Below are 18219 nucleotides of genomic sequence, written 5' to 3'. Positions count from 1 at the left end.
CTTGTGATGGTATTTTCGACGAGAGTCAAGGGGAACACAAGAGGTTTCTATTCTTATTTGGGTATCAACAAATATTTTTATGTGAAACTTATAGTTATTATCATGGCTATAGAAAATGTTAGAATTTATTGTCATAAATGTTTGTAGTTGGAATGTAATTCTACTATGGTTATGGTTTGTGAAGATTTTCCTCGTCCTTAGTCTATTCTCAAGGTTATTAGAAGAAGATGGATGAAATGTATGAAAAGTTGCAGACCTATGCACTTTCAAATTCACATGTTTTTGTTTAGTGAAGGCAATGTTTGATCATCTTTCCAAATTTGGAATTGATAATAAATTGGTCTTTCTTGGTTTAAGGTGTTCTTCCTTTTTTTTATTAGTCTAAGATTCTTTTCGTAATAGGTATCAACTCACATTTTTGTTTTGTATTTTTCATTTGTGAGAGTTTGGTTGTATGTGAGCATGAGTTGGTTTAGTCCCATATTTTTGTGTTTGTTTTTCCTTTTCCTTTTTCTTTGATGCAAATTTTTATATGATTGTTCAACTTTGAAATAATGATGCGGTAAATGTCAACTTTTAATAAAAGATTAAACTCCTATGTAAATCTCACTAATTATTCACGAGTTAAGAGGGTTAGGAAATCAGACTCTTGTTCTTGAGAAACAATGACAACTTTTAGTCATTAAAACTTTCAACAAGTGGTAGGAGTCAAGCACAATTACAAAGAGAAAGAATAGCATACTTATTTCTCTCTGTTAAAAAATGCCTATACCAAATAAATAATGAATGTTGTAACAATATTTTGAGACATACAAGGTGTAAATTTGATTCCTTGGGCACATCTCCTGGGATGTTGAAGAAACATAAACTAATAAAAACTAATATCGATTCCAGTAGGTTCTTCGTCTGAACTTGTTGTAATCAGGCAAACGTTGAATAGGTCCCATAGCAGCAATTGCAATATCCTGCAAGGCCAAATGTAATGTGAGTGCTGAGAGAAGCTGACGGAACAAAATGCCTAGAAAATGAACTGGCGTTTGTGTTATTGAAAGATTAATAAGATTGGTTCACACAAAACCTTGTCATAAATAAATCGGTTAGCAACACGTTTTATTGTGCTTGCATCCACAGCATCAATTCTAGCAAACAATTCTGCAAATGGTATTCTTCTGTTGTAGGTGAGTAACTGGAATGATGACCACATAAAAAGTAATAAGAATAGGAACTATCAAATGGTAGCAACAAAACATTGTATTGTATAGATTCAATTATTTGCATAGGGTAAACAACAAGGAAATTTCAGCATGAAAAGCTTATTGACCATTGAAATGACATCTTATAAATTTTAGACAAAAGTTATGAGCCTAAATAAAAGAAGGTTCTATACACAATCTCTTGCCAAAACTGTTAAATAGTATGTAAACATAAAAAAGTATCAGGTTTTCTGCTTCGGAATCTCGTTGTACTATTATTATCTTTTATTTAATCATCATATTCCTAGTTGAAAATGGGAATCTTTTTCTTTCACAACTCACGCACCCACAACACTCAGCAACATTACATCACATTGTTTGAGTTTGTGTTTGGGCCTGGGATCTCTAAAGTGAATAGGCATGAAAAATAGTAGGCCTCTCTTTTCTATTAAGCTGTCATCTACAAGTCTTGGCTTCAAGTTATGACTTGCTTTTTGAAAAGAAAGTAATAAGTCACGGGTGAACTTTGCGCCAAACAGGTAATAGTTTTCTAATTGTAGTAGTGTTAAATAATTTTATTTACACATTTTTTCTTTGGTCATGAAAGTTGTTTTGAGTTAAGATTTATTGTACCTGGCGCCCAATATCTTCAGCTACTGGACTTGTTCCATCTATGTGGAGCAGGAGTGAAGATTTCAACTGTGAAAAACACAATTTTAAGTAGCTACCAATGAACAGAATACAGAAATAAATGGAGCACCACTAATCTAACATATCTTGCATGCAAAAGAAAAATTCCTATTTTCACATTAAATTAGCAGGGTAAAGAAACTGTGCAAAATAGGAGCAATGGTACACACCTGATTACGAGCTCGAGTGACATCATCTTCTGAAACCTTATAAGCCAACTTGGTTGTCTCATGCATTATTGCATAGCTTAAGTCATCCAAGCAATCCTTCTAAAGAACAAATTAAAAATGCATCTTCATTACATAAAAATGTAAAGATTATTGTAGAGCCAGAGGTTGCGGAAGACAATGTATTTTGTATGCAACTTGTGCATAATGTTCTTTAAAAAAATAAAATGTTCATGCACTGCTTGAAATAAAGCAATTCATGTACATTACACACAGTTAAGATTAGCATAGCCACCCACAACACTCCAGATTCTAATAGGTTTATATAGATAAAACAATATATATTCTAATAGATTTATATAGTTCTTTCGAGTTCACAAATAAATTATAGAATTCACAATGCCAAAAGAATCTAATGTGTGTTAAATACCACATGTGGAAGGATCAGGAAGATGATTTTGCACCATACAAAATACATACTTCCAACTTTTATTGGGTTTATTGCATTAGGCCCTCATGTTTCAGTATAGTCAAGTGGGTTTTTTCTAGCTAATTATAAATTATTAGTTGTCTAAATCAAAGTATAGCTTCCAGGAGAGTGGGCATGAGCCATTTCTTTTATAATCTGATTTGCTTTGATCTGCCTAAGTTATTTTACTCTATTTAGCTATTTAAATTTTTATATTGAACATTATATATGATTTATATGTTATATTTGAAGTATCTTTTCATTATATTTGAATTTTATGATTCAAAACAAAATTAGGAAAGAAATGTTGAAAAATCAAAGAGGATTAGAAGCATCCAAGAGGGCTAAAAGTTGGTATGTGTGTGGAGATACATGGTGCTTGTATTCAAATCTACATGTAACACAATAAACAAATGCATTGTGAATCTAAGAATGTACACAATGACTCACCTTAGCAACAGCATAAACACCAAAGAGACCTGTATCCTTATAATTAGTATTGAAGGCCATCATGCTTTCTGCAACTTCATTAATGCCAACTCGTTGCGCCAACTCAGAACTGTAACAAGGAAAATTTACTGTGTTATGTGATCATGAGGAGGCAGAGCAGCTAGTTTTTTTTATTTTGGGGGTTAAAAAAGTGCCCAAGTGGCGTACCCCATGTGCTTTCCACCTCCTGTGGATTTATTCCAAGAACCCAACATAGCTTGCATGACCATCAGAGCAATGGAATCAGGATCTGTCCATGCAGCACCTTCAAAAGCTACAGCAAATTGTGCAAGGGGAATATCATCATCCAAAATTCTAACCTGTTTTTAAAAACATATTAAAGTAGTTATTAATTTTCACTACAAAACAAGACAGTTTTTTATGCACTCAACGTGTTTATTCTAATGATCTTGCCTCGGAACCAGTAAAGTTGGCTGGTTCTTTTGCAACTAATTGAGAAGCTGTGGTGGGATCTGTTGACAACTTGGTAAACAACGTTTTTACTTGCTCTACAATTTCTTCATGCTTGACAGCTCCAGATGCGGCAACCACCTAAGAAATCAGACCCAAACCACACAGTCATGAGGACATTTTGTCTTATTTAGGAATTGAAAGATACACTGTATGAAATGTCACAGAATAACAATGTAGTAAGAATATTATCAGAAGGTCAATAATTTCTGCATACCATTCTAGGAGCTGTGTAGTGTGTCTGAATGTAGTTTTGCAGATGATCTTTAGTGATTGTCCTGATATTCTGAGCAGGTCCAAGAATTGTTCGACCAAGTGGACTGTACTGGAAAGCAGTTGCATGTAAATGGTCAAAGATTACTTCTTCCATTTGTCCCTCAACCTAAAAGCAGTTGCACATTATGAGAATATTACTGTGTTAGCCTTTCATAAACCAAATCATGAAAGAAACAGGAAGACAGAAAGGAATTAAATAAACTCAAATAAGTAAAAGTGATATTGCATAGCAATGCACTTGACACGCGCAGACATATATGCACACTTAACATTAAAAATCTTCTTAATTGTTCTCATCATATAGACACAAAAACAAAATGGCGAGACTATTATAGTTCTACAAGTAGATAATATGGGATCAAGTGATTATCTTGCAAGTAAGGACGTATAAAAAAAAATTACAACCGAATTCTAAATCAAAATAAAACCTCGTGCTATTCAGAAACCGAACTAATAAAAAAAAGTTAACAATCGATCCAAATGACCGATGACCGATGCAATGCTTTCTGATTTTTTTTTTATAAAAAAATCATCCAAAAGACCAAAATGCAATGCTTTCTTTTAATGAAGAAATCTTAATAAATAAATAAATAATTCAATTCAATTTTAAATACTACTGTTCATCAACTCTCTCACTTCCCATTTAAGCCAGAAAACACCTCTACACCCAATTTTCCCGAAAAGAATACCTTTATGACTAACACCAAATAGAGAAACAAAGAAAAGTATATAGAAATCACTAAATATAAATAAACTTGCAATTCAAATCCCCCCATTGATATTACCTTTTCCATTTCCCACAAAGCAAAAAAACAAAGCGATGGCAACAATATCTTCAAAAGATTAACAAAAAATGGAACGACAAAAAAACATTGAAACCATAGGAAGGAAAAAATGTGTAATTCAAATCTGCTCCATTTTCCCTTCTATTTCCAATAATGCAAAGCAGGAAGAAAAAACACCCAATTGCAACAACAAAATAATCACTCCGATATTACCACAAAATGAAAAGGACAAACGAAAATCATAACAATTTAACAGAAGTGCACTTCGGATTCTCATGGAATAGTCATCTCCTTCATTTCCCATAATAAAACAAAAAAAAAAAACACCTCCACACCCAATTGCACCAAAACAACAACACATTCAAAATCAACACACACAAAAATAAGGAAAAAAACATCATCTCCTCCATTTCCCACAATTCAAGGCAAACAAGAAACCTCAATCACATCAAAACAATCAACACATTCAATGTTAACACAAAAATAAATAACAAAATAAAACACAAGCATCATCCCCTCCATTTCCCACAATTCAAAGCAAACACACACACACGATCGCTTAAAAAACCAACATTCAAAATCAACACAAAATAAACAAGATGAAAAAAAATCACATTAACCATTTACCTCCTCCATTTCCCTCAGAATCACATCACGCTCACGGATGATCCTATTATCATCGAACTTCGAATTCTGCAAGATATCAGCCAGAATATCAAGAGCCTTGGGAACATCCTTGTTCGTCACCTTAGCGTAGTACGTGGTCTGTTCGCGTGAGGTGTACGCATTGAGGTGCCCTCCCATGTTCTCGATCTCCTCCTCGAGCTCCTTCACGGTGCGCTTCGCGGTGCCCTTGAAGATCATGTGTTCGAGGAAATGCGCGGTGCCGTTGCTTTCCTCGGTCTCGAACCGCGACCCGGCGTCGATCCAAACGCCGACGGTGGCAGTGCGTGCGGCGAGGGAGGACTCGGTAGCCACGCGAAGGCCGCTGGGGAGCGTGGTCACGCGGGTTTGGGGAGCGCCGAGGAAGCGCGTGTGGTCGGTGTCGGAGGGCACCGGGCTGCCGTGCTTGAGGAAGCGGGGGTCGGGATGGTCGAGGCGGCGGATTTTGGCACTGGTGGCGGAGGCGAGGCGGTCGTAGAGCATTGCGTCGGGTGGGGGCGGGGCGGGGCGGGCGGAGATCGTCGAGGCGGCTGAGAAGGGGCGGGCGGAGGTGGGGTGACGGAGGCGGCGGGTGAGGGTGAGGGTGAGAAGGCGGTTGGAGGCCATGGCGGGTGGGTCCGATGGAGGTTTGGACCTTACCGGGTTGAGTTTGTGGGTTCGATCACAGTGAGGATATGAGATGTTGGAAAAAGAACAAAAAGAAGAAAAAGAGTGTGAATGTGTTTGTGAGAAACTCACTGTTCCACCTTCAGCAGCATCTCATTCGGAATTAATTTGACCAATGCCAAACACGTACTTAGTTTGTTTCTTTTCTAAGGGTCACTGTTAGTTAGTTAGTTAGTTAGTTAGTTAGTTAGTGACTCATATCTCCCCATTTTCTATTCAAATTTCTGATTTGGTATTATTTATGAGAAATTTCTGTGAAGGCATAAGGAAAGTGTATAAAAGAATATGATGACTTCAATCTAATATGTATATGTAAGGATTGTTCACAAAGTTCTAAAAGGGATAGTAGTATGAGTATGATAAGTACTTCTTTAATATACTAATTTCCTTTTCCACAAATGTATTTGAAAAGAAAGTGAAAAACAAAAACAAGATGTAAAACATGAATAACTAGAAAAATATTAAATATTAAACTTTTCGGATTGAAAAGAGTAGATTTTTTATGAAATTATATATCTAATATATATAATTGATACGCATGTAAATAAAAATAAAATATTTACAACATGATGAATTATTAATATATTTTTATATTATAATATTTATATCTTGTATTATAAATATTTTGTAAAGTGAAGTTCACTAATTAGTAATTTTGATTAACAGGTTATTACAACAAAGTGAGGTGTAATCACTAAATCATATAAGATGCAAATACTTTATTTTGATAAATAATAAAATGTGTTACCGTTTTTGTTTCGTATGATAAGTAAAGTTTTCATTAGACGATAAACATATAGTTTTTATAGTGTATGTTGTATATCTTAACAAAAATATATTGAAGCTTATGTTGTGTTGTAATGGTTGTTTTTGTCTTCTGTCTATCAAGATGATTCGCGCAAGCACATGTCAATATTAAGATCTCTTTTTCTTTTCTTCATGTACACTCTCTTTTTCTTTTTCCTCTCCTTCTTCTCCCTTACACTCATTTTTTCTTTCCTCATGTTTTTTCTCCTCACCAATAATCAAATTGTAATCAATCCCCTCTCCTATAACTATTCCAATTCTAGTAGTAATTGACTTACATTGATCCTTGGATTTTGTCTATGTGTTGGTTATAGATTGACTATTCTAGGAGTCATCCAATTATTTTGCTATTTGTCCCACTTGTGTCTTCAAACTTCGAATAGAAGTGTCAATATTCTTTTGGTTGGACAATGATGCTTGCATAAACAAGGTATCCTCCAATTTACTTGTCCTCTTCTGAGGTAAAGGATATAGTGGTTGTTATTGTTGAAAGGGGCCTTGCTTACTAGATGGACCAACATCTTGTTTCCATCCAAAACTTTGATTTTGATTGCTTCCCAAATAATGGACATCTTCTTCAGATGGATTTATTTGAAAAGAACAGTGACCATTTGGATGATCACCTCCACAAAAATCAGACTTCATGGATTGAATCTGGCTCTGATAAGAATGTACAACTTGTAATTTTTGCGGCAGCTTAGATATCTGCTTTGCTAATGCTTCCATCTACTATGTTATAATTTTTTTTCTGAGCCAAGAGTGCATTTGAAGTATTATGGTCCAAGATCCCTTTCTTTGACTCAATTTGTCTATCATGTTGGACTTCATAATCTGTTGATGTCAATGCATCAATAACCTTTGTCGCATCAACAACCATCATTGTGCCACCAGCTACAAGATCTAGAAGCATTTTGATATTAGATCTGAGACTATTATGAAAAATACTAAATTGGGCAATGTCTTCAAACCCATTATTTGGGCACTTTCTCAGCATCACTTGAATCTCTCCCATGTTTTATAGAAGGTTTCATCTTATCCTTGGCTGAACATACAAATATCAGACTTTGCTTTATAGTAGCAAGATAATGGAAAAAATCTTTGTAAAATTTTTTCCTCTACATCCCTCCAACTAGTAAGGCTCTGATTTGGATGTGATTTGAGTCATTCCTTAGCTTTTCCTGCCAATGAGAAAATAAACAAACGCAGATAAACATTTTCAATATCACTTGATTAAAACCAATTGTTTCCACCAATTTCCTAGAATGTAGATAAATGTGTATATGGATCCTCATGGTCCATTGTTGTAAATTGATGGGTACTGATGAGACTGAGAATGCAGGTTTCATCTCCAAGACCTTAGTTGTAGAAGGTATTGCGATACTAGAAAAATGTCTTGGTCCCTATTGCATAACAAAATCTATAAGTGTTTTTCTAGGTTGTGGTGGTTGGTGCTTTCTTGAAAAAAATTCAATGAGAAGGGAAGAAGTAGTTGAAGATTGTTCTCTAATTTCTCCTTTTTTTTCTTTTCTCTTCTTAATCCTATTCTTCCGAGCTGCCTTTTCAATCTTTGATTCAAATTGTAATTGATCTTTGGAAATTTGTCCTCTTAATATCATATAAGACAACTCACTCAAGGGTTAGTACAATGAGTAACTAGCAATAAAAATAAAATTATAAAATTTAAAACAAATATAAAAAAATAATAAAGAATTAAAAACAAGAAACAAAAAAAAATCACAATATTCAGGAATTTTTTGTAGTGAGAATTAAAACTGTTCCCCAGAAATGACGCAAAAACTTGATGACTATTTTACGATAAATGTACCGTGGTAGAAGTAATAAATTTTTCCCTAAGAACGGATATCGAACCCACAAGGAACAGTTGAATTCTCGAGTATAATATTCACTAAATATAAGATAATATGTAAAAGTTTGTTGGAAAAAGTTGTTTGTATGGTGAATTTGCAAGAAATTAAATAAAGTAAAATAAAGGATTTGTGATATGAATCCAAATAGAAATGACAATAAAATTGAGAATTTAGGGTTACGGAACGAAATAAATTCAAAACAGTAACAATAGAAACCTGGATAAAGGAAGGCGCCACAAACAAAGTTTGATAAGCCTAAGGATGATCGCCACAAGAATTGGTGGATTCTTGATAAGATCGCAAGATATAGGGAAAAACCCTAGCAGAGAAACACTCTAAAATTGTCAAAATATTCGTTTGCCTAATCTGAGTTTCAACAGTGTATAAATTACAAAGGTCTTTTCTTGTTTGTAAGAAAATAAGACGATACTACAATCCTTATATTTCAAGAATGATCATTTGTCCCAGTGGTTAGGTTGATACTCAAACCTTTGCTCTGATACCAACTGATATGAATCCAAATAGAAATGACAATAAAATTGGGAATTTAGGGTTATAGAACAGAATAAATTCAAAACAGTAACAATAGAAACCGGATAAAGGAAGACACCACAAACAAAGTTTGATAAGCCTAAGGATGATCGCCACAAGAATTGGTGGGTTCTTGATAAGATCGCAAGATACAGGGAAAAACCCTAGCAGAGAAACACTCTCTAAAATTGTCAAAATATTCGTTCGCCTAATCTGAGTGTCAACAGTGTATAAATAACAAAGGTTTTTTCTTGTTTGTAAGAAAATAAGACGATACTACAATCCTTATATTTCAAGAATGATCATTTGTCCCAGTGGTTAGGTTGATACTCTGTACTTGGTCCTGAGTTTAAATCCTAACTCCAAATAGAAGGCATAAGGCATAATCCTAAACATTAGGGAGAATAGAGATAGATACAAAACCTTAGAGGAGGCAACCGTCAAGGAGTGATCTTTCTTGGACGAGTATTGAGTGAGTTTCCAATGAAATATTACTGAAATATGACACTTATCATGAATTCCATTTTTCTTTCTCTTTCTTCATAAGAGAAGAAAACTTGAGGCGTGATGGTCTGATTAGGGGTTTTTTAAACAAGTGAGAGGTTTTGTCTTCATCAGCTTAGATGACCTCTTTACCTTTTTTACATGTTATAAGGTAAGCACTTATGAGGACGACCCATTGCTACATAAAACTTTGTTTTGTGATTGATGCTTGGATGCACAAACCCAAACACAAAGAAGGTTTTGTTAGCATGTTGCTGATAGAGCTTTATAACATTGTAGCATTTATGACTCTCTTATATAAGTAACTAGCACGTTATATGAAGCTCAAATAGATCAACATAACCTTTCCATTCTTCATGTTCCTCACTTTGCTCGAGATGGACATGATCAATCTCATATGGGATTGGATTGTATGTTGAATTTGAATGATGGATCCATGGTAGGAGCATATTAGTCTCAAAGCCTACAACAATCATATCTATCAAACTTAGTGAAGCGTAGAAAGGAACATTTTCATCAGCATATGCATCCAGTTCCCATATGTTTGCCTTTGGTGGGAAAGTCCTTTGATACGAAGAAATATGCACCATGATCAGATCAAATTATGTGAAAAAGATGAACTCTCAAATAACAATTTGTTGAAGTGTTTGAATGAACATCATTTCCATCCATGAAAGGTTAAACTCTTTATTCCTTTGCAAGCTAGTTGAACAAAATTAACACTTTACAAATTATAGTCAAAGTTAGTTTTGTCCAAGCTAATTAGGGTGTACCTTGAGTTTTCCATTTGTCGTATGTTGTGATGAAGTCTTCTAAACCTGTGTTTGTCACCTGTCTCTAGAACAGATGATTGAGTTATGTCAGGAAAAATCAAAGAAGGAACAATCCATAAATACTCATCCACTAGGACATAGTCTGGATTGTGAAACATATGTATCCACTCCTCTGGAAACAATATGTGAATGAGAGAATATTTTTTAGGAGTAGAAGCCTCATCATCCTCAAAAGCATATTCTATCTCAACAAAACCATAATGTACAACACCATCAAAATGTTTTTGAATAGCTTATGGAACTGAAGACAAAATGACCATTGTTTGTACTTCATTCATTTCTTCATCTATGTAGGAGTCATTATAGAAAAAGGTTGTGCATTAATGACCATACCATCATAGGCCACATTATTTGCATCTATAAAAGTGTCTTCATCAGAAGAAGACATAGGTAAAACATTATTTTGTTGATGTTTTTTATTTCGGAATAGGTGATCCAAAAAAACTCTGGATTTTATAATTCATAATGGGTTTCTTTAAAAAAAAATACATTTCAGATTATGGAATCCAAAAGGTATTTTTGGGTTATAGAATTTGAAAGGTATTTTCATATATGAGAATACCTTTTAGATTTTGTAGTCCAAAATGTATTTTAAAAAAAATATTCCAAACTGTAGAATCTGGAAAGTATTTCTGTATCTTCCGGATTCTACAATCTAAGAGGTGTAAATAAAAAAAATACATTTTCAAATTTTACAACCCAAAATGTATTATTTTAAGGATAAAATAGTCTTTTGTCTAACTTGGACTTGTGGGTGTTAGGAGAAACTATGGAGGTGCAGGAAGAAAGAACCCTCTCAATTTGTGGTGGTTAGTGGGCTTTTCTTATAAATGAAGTTACAAGAAACACTTTTCTTTTTTCCCTCTACCTTAACTTTCGTTTTTACATTATTTTAAATTTCAATTTTATCTTTAATTTTTTTAAGACATTTATTATATTAAAACTATAACTATAGATTACACAATTTAAAATATACTTTTTAGAATTATTTATAATAATATATAATAAAGATTCTTTCATTATATATATATATATATATATATATTATTCTTCTTTTATTTTTAATTATATTTTTAAATTATGATATTTTAAATTACATAATTATTTTTTTATGAAACACAACAATAAATAAGATAAAAATATTAATAATGAATATAAATTACCCATCCACCCACTGATATACAGATTTCAATTATTTCACAAAATAATTATCTTTCTTTTTTCTTTCACACAAAATTGTAATTTATATTACTTCTTCAACATTATTTTCATTCAAATTATAAACTATACATATATAAAATAAAAAATAGTAAAAAGTATTATACTTGAATAAATTTATTACATTTTAAAAAATAAATATTAAATTTAACTATCAAAATACACAAGTATTTCTACCAGTAAAAAATTATGTAAAATATTTTTTATCATTATTATGCAATGGTTTTAGCAAGATATTCCACTTTATTATGACATACACAATCTTGAAATGTGTTATGCATTATAAAACATCCCAAAACTCTTATTTTTTGCTTCATGAAATCTGTAATCCAGAAGTTCTTAAATACATTTTGGATAATATTTTTGGGAATGTATCAAAGATTTTAAAAGAGTACATTTATATATCAAATATATCAATCAAAATATACTAATCTAGATGTTTGAAGAAAATCATGGAGCAGAAGAAGATCCATTTCAAAGAATGAGACAATTCTTAGGATTCTGCAGTAGGCATTGACATCTTCATTGGTATTCAAACCTCCCTCTTTTTAGACAAAACCCTAAAATAACTTTAGCAAAAATAAGTTTTCATTGTGTAATTAATTCTACATACAATTTTTTTTTTAAAGTAGTCAAATTAATTATGATACAAATGATTTTTATAATTAAAATTGAATTATGTACACTGCAGGTTACCTTTGTTAATAGTAATTGAATTAATTATTGCACAAATGATCTCTTTTAACAGTGATCAAATATACTACAAAATGAATCAAATTATTTTAATTGCATGATAATGAACTAATGAATCAAGGGAATTTTGAATTTAGAAAACTGTTTTATTAAGAATGAATAGAGAATGATCAGTAAAATGTTGGGAGTTCAAATAGTAACTTGGGAAGTGCCAATAGCATGGCCCAAGAATGACTTGTTTGATGGTCCTTATACATTTTTATTTTTGAGAAATAACAAACCTTAAGGGTATAGTCAAAAAAACAAATAAAACAATAGCTCATTTAAATCACATCCCATTTAGTAATTACACTATATTTAATTGTGTTAATGAACATAATTAATTTAAATCACAAAACTCCCTCGTCAAAAATTTATTTGTGTTTCTACTTTCACATGTTCAATTACTTGAAATTAAACCCTTAATGTCACATAATCGTAATCGAAAGAAGAGACATTACTTAAAAAATAATCAAGTTTTTTTTTCTGTTTCTTCGTATTAATAAAAAAAAGGGTTAGTGTATTTTCACTGAATTTTTTTATTTTCTTATTTTAATGTTGAACTTTTATTATTATAAGAAAACAATAGAAGCAGTTTCGAAAAGTTCAAGATCTGAGTAACAAAACAACATCAACAGCAACCCATGGTTTTGCCAAATTCTGCTGGCAGACAAGGCACCGACATACGTATTATAATAATAATCATTATTATTATAATAATTACTTTATTTTAGTGATGATATATAATATATAACTAATGAATAGTGACAAGCAAAAGTGCAAAGCCAAGAGAATATTTATTTATTTATTCTATATTATAGTTTATAGATTCCTAGTGCTTATCAATACTTTCGACATCTATACGTATCCTTTTGTATTCATCGTAAGAGACTACAATGGAAGAAAATGATCAGACAAAATAATTATTATGAAAATTAAAAGTGTATAAAAAAGAGAGAAAATATTTATTACGAAATTAAAAGTGTATAAAAAGAGAAAATATTAATTATGAAAATTAAAAGTGTATAAAAAAGAGAAAATATTTATTTTGAAAATTAAAAGTGTATAAAATTTATATTATTTTAGGCTAAACTCAATAACAATTTCGCATTAAGGTGGAGTCATTTGAGTAGTATTTCAATCTGATCATTAACAAAAATAATTATTTATTAAACTTTACTTATCTTTAAGTTGAATAAGATTAGTATAAGATGTAGTCTTAAAATACTAATAAACTATGTTGAATAACAACTTCACATAAAACACTCAATAATGTAGTTGTTTCTTAACTATTACTTCTAATCATGTATTTGTAGTTAATTCTTCTTAATGATATTTAATTAAATGAATTCAATAATAGTCTTCAATAGGAAAAAGTAATGTCATGATTGTTTTCATCTTCTAAAAAACTGAAGAAGATAAGACAATGAACCATTTTTATGCATGGTTTTATTCGAGACAAGGATGAAAATTCTGACGTACAACAATTTAATAAGGACAATTCAGTACTACGATATAACAAAAATAATAATGCATTTTTATGACACTACTCGTGGATTTTTCCACTTATTTTTCATTTTCGAATACTTCTCTATTTTTCAAACATATAAAATATATATGCAATTCTAACTTTTCTCTTTCAATTATTAAAAGAATCTTATAAACTTAAATATCTTTTTATCTCTCCTGTGATTTCTACTTTTGTTTTTATTTTCAGATAGCTTCCATATGGATTGTTTGTCCATTTTTTTATTGGAGAATAATAAATTAAATAAAATATTTAAGAAATTGTATTAGTACGGTCTGACATACACTTCGATTCGGTCATTAACACAAATCATCTGATCGTTTGTTTACGATAACGGGGTCTATAAGTCTGTATGCGATCGATCGACCCACTTTGACGAGTCATGGGTTCACCAAGTCAACAAGGTTAACTATGCAACCTTAAACATGAATCAATCCCCTAATCCGACTCACTAACAGAGGTGCATTAAGGTAATATAAATAGTGCATATTCCAAAAATCAGTACTCTGACAACAGAGAGTTGAGTCCCTTACTGACTTGATCGTCGGAATGCCTTCTACAGGTACATTCGAACCTGTGTCCCCGGACGACTATGAGAGAAGACGAGAGACGAAAGGAAAGTAGCAAGAGAAGAGGATCGAAGACATAAGTGACCGACCGACAAATGCATCCAACAATCGTTCTCCAGACCTCAACAATACCGAACAAGACCATAAATGTTTCAATAAAGTAAATTTAATAGTATTGTATGTTATAATATTTAATAAAAAAATATGAATAATCATCCTTATAAGTCGAAATTTTTTAAAAATTACAAATTAGTATAATTATCAACACGATATTTAATCACAGGTTTAAACTATAAGCTATGATGAGAAAAAGTATGTTTTTACTTCTTAATTTTTTTAAACTTAAATTTAATATTTCTCGTGTTTTTAAATTGACGAAATTATCTTTACCTTTTATAAGAAGATGAGTTTATTTTTTTCTGTAAAAAAAAAAATAATTAGAAGAAGACTTTAAGATAGAAATTAATCATGAACAAACACTAATAAATACTTTGTACCAAGTAATATTTTATGTCTGACACAGTTAAAAGAAAACCAATTCATAGTTTGAAAATTGAAGGAAGTAAAAGCATTATAAGCATATATTATTTTCCATAGCATTGCTTTCTGTGAGAGCTGGATTTTGATTGGTGTCACATTGTAGTTGGAAAATATATAATAGTTTATGAATGAACATTCGAATAAATTTCAAGAGTTTGAAAACAGAAACATTTAAAAACGAATAAGTACGTTATACTAAATTCAAGTTGAGTTGTAACTCATTGATGGAAAGCCAAACAATGCCTTCGTCAGCACTGTATATTTTTTTCGTGATTAAAATATAAATAAAAATACTTTTTTAATCTTGGAAAGAAAAATAATATTTTAATTGAGCAGAATATAAAGGAAAGATACTTAAGTTACTAACTACCCCACTCTAACATTAAAAAAGTAAGACTAATTTGTTTATTAGGGTTTGGTGATGAGGAATAAAAACAAAGGATAGATTAATGTGTATTTTCTATTATATACATTTGAAAGAAAAAAAAATACAAATAGTAAAAGAAAGTTTCTTTCATAGTTAACAATACAAACTAGTATTTTTATAGTGTTCATTCTAAAAAGAGATTTATTTGATGTATTATTAATATTTGTACTAAATATTTAAATATGTAAACTGTATTATAATTAATATTTGTATGATAGGATTATTTTTGTTGAGATTTTTCACAAAATGATAGAAATCTTTGAACATGGATGATTTTCATGCAGGTATAAAGTTATAAAAATAAGTTTAGTATCAGGGTATGACTTGAAAATTTCGCAAAATAAATAAATTTCAAAAAGTTTACAAAATATATGAGATCAAGTTAAAAAATTTGTAACTTAAATTGAATCGGATCATTTTTTTTCCATTCTGTTTCATCAATAATTTAAATAAACTTAAGTCAGATTGATACATACAATTTTATGAACTAATTCACTTTATAAATTAATAATTATATTTAAAAAATGATATTATTTTTTAAAATACATACATATATTATAATTTATATTTATTTACATCAACTTATTGTTGTAACTCCTCGAAACAATCTCTCTAAATGTGTCTCTCCCTCACACTTTCTCTTATCTCTTTTTATTTTTTTTCTTCAATTTTCATCTATTTCAAAATCTCATCACTCTCTAGGAGCTAAGAAGTCATGAACATTTCTACTCGATCAAATTTTCAAACAATTCATTTTTACTCTAAAGATCACTTATTCTATGTTTTCTCTATGATTTAATCATCAATCTTAGTATGGCTAGTTAAGAAAATGTTTCTCTCAACTTGATTAAGCTCATCCTAAAATTTGGTAATGTTTGGATAACTTGTTTTAGGTCTTTAGATTTTAGAGTGATCCCCCTTCTTGAACATGAATTTTCTCATTATAAGAAATTATATGTAAGAGAGAAGTTATCTTTTTTTTTGTAGAACCATAGTTGATTTAGATAATAAGTTAATATAGTAACTGGATTATGCATGCTAAGGTATAAAGTTACTTAAATTGAATTTGATTATGGATTGGCGAGTTTATGAGTTTGAATAGTTGAAATTGTACTGAAATGTCCGAAGTGAATGATGAAATGTGTATGAAATTGAGATATGTGATTGATTTGAGAAATCTTAAATAATGTATGAGTGATTGATATGCATTATATGTGAATGATATGCATCGTATAAGGACAATGAAATTATATAAGATTGAGATCATAGATTTGAGATAATGTATGAGTTGTTGATTTTTGTAGCATTAAGTATTGACATTTATGTTTTAACATAGATCATCTCGCTTCATTTATGATCTAAGTCACGTATACTAAGATATTAGTAAGTGAGAAACTGATGAGGGATTTCATACACACCATGACCGCTTGTAATCACACGGTATTGGGTGTTTGAACTTAACTTTATCCTTACTCTTGTATTCGCTTGTAAATCTATGTTTTGGGTATTGGATAAGATGTTAGTATCTGGTAGAGCCCACTTAATACGAATCTTCCAGAAGATGTCTGATGAATATTGTTGGTATATGGATCCATGTGTTGACTATATGATTGTTGTTGATGATAATATTTGAATGAAGTTGGATTATGGTAATTGACTATTAAGTATTATATGATTATGATTGATAAATAAATAAATGAAATGAAATTACATATTTAAATAATTAATCTAACTTATTCTTTTTACTTATATTTTTGTATGTTAAAATTTTATTTTCGATAGTTTACCCTTGCATGTGTTGTTTGTGTAAGAATTGCGACTAGTGTACTATGTACGCGGGTAGATATATGTGGAGGTAGAGGGGCTTAGGGAAAAAAGTGGAGAATGATGTTTTATTTTAATCATTTTTGTAAGATTTCTGTACATTTTAGGGTGTTACAATTATAACTAAAATTTAAATTTAAATTTAAATTCAGTAATATAATTTAAATTTTAAGAATTTATATTAGATTTTTAACTTGTATTTAAATCTATTTATTTTTTATTTATTTTTTAAAAAACAGGTCAAAATAATCCATTAGTCCAACTTTTAATGTAGTCAAATAAAAAAGTTATAATCTTATTTGAAAAATTAGTCAAGTTAAATGAATATGATTGTTTTAATGAACTATTTAATCTATTATTTTCATTGGATTGTGATGATGGTGAAAAGATAAACAAAGAAGGAGAAAATAAGTATAAATGAGATTATTTAGATTAGAAAAGAGTAAATGTAAATGAATGGAAGGTTTTGTGGTGGATCTGATTGATGTAGAAGAAGAAATTAAATCAATTGTATTATATAATCATTACCAAAATTCAATTTGTTAAAAATTAAGAAGAAATAATATATATTGAATTTAAAAAAATATTTGTTATGAAGTAATTTATTTATAAAATTGCAAATACTATTTAATATTTTTATTAATAATTTTTTATAAAATTACATGGATTTAAAGAATAATTAATTTTTAATATAATTTAATATTTATAGAAAATTTTAATTTAGTTTATTAATATTTATTTTACAAGAAAACAAAATCAAAATCACTAATATCAAATTAATATTTAATTAACTTTTTCTTTGTTTCAATTCAAATAAAAAAAATCAAAGTGATTAAAAAATCTACAATTTTTCATAAAATATTTTTATGTATCACACTTATTATTATATTTAATTTTTATATTAAAGAAAGAAAAATTATTATATATATATATATTATTAGTAGATATGCGTTTTGTATATGAGCATTC

General features: G+C 30.3%; 1 protein-coding gene across 1 annotated transcript; it reads right to left on the bottom strand.

Moving 5' to 3' along the window:
* Window positions 1-649: 649 nt before the first annotated feature.
* Window positions 650-6146, bottom strand: LOC137819302 (probable mitochondrial-processing peptidase subunit beta, mitochondrial). The gene is made up of 9 exons (XM_068623103.1): window positions 5168-6146; window positions 3697-3861; window positions 3423-3560; window positions 3177-3328; window positions 2970-3078; window positions 2054-2152; window positions 1827-1892; window positions 1079-1186; window positions 650-965 (listed from the first exon to the last, which is right to left on the bottom strand). Exons 1-9 carry the CDS (start codon window positions 5807-5809, stop codon window positions 879-881), a joined length of 1566 nt encoding a protein of 521 aa, XP_068479204.1. The 5' UTR covers window positions 5810-6146; the 3' UTR covers window positions 650-878.
* Window positions 6147-18219: the final 12073 nt, after the last annotated feature.

Source organism: Phaseolus vulgaris, chromosome 10, assembly GCF_000499845.2.
Source record: "Phaseolus vulgaris cultivar G19833 chromosome 10, P. vulgaris v2.0, whole genome shotgun sequence".
NCBI classification, from domain to species: Eukaryota; Viridiplantae; Streptophyta; class Magnoliopsida; order Fabales; family Fabaceae; genus Phaseolus; species Phaseolus vulgaris.
This window is presented reverse-complemented; position numbering and strand designations above follow the sequence as displayed.

Bases quoted from the DNA above. Each gene is read 5' to 3' on its own strand.
- LOC137819302 (XM_068623103.1), bottom strand. From the start codon at position 5,809: ATGGCCTCCAACCGCCTTCTCACCCTCACCCTCACCCGCCGCCTCCGT. The intron at 3,862-5,167 runs GTAAATGGTTAA...AACTGCTTTTAG, and splicing joins TTCTGAGGGAAATGGAGGAG to GTTGAGGGACAAATGGAAGA. The intron at 966-1,078 runs GTTTTGTGTGAA...TTGGCCTTGCAG, and splicing joins ACCGATTTATTTATGACAAG to GATATTGCAATTGCTGCTAT.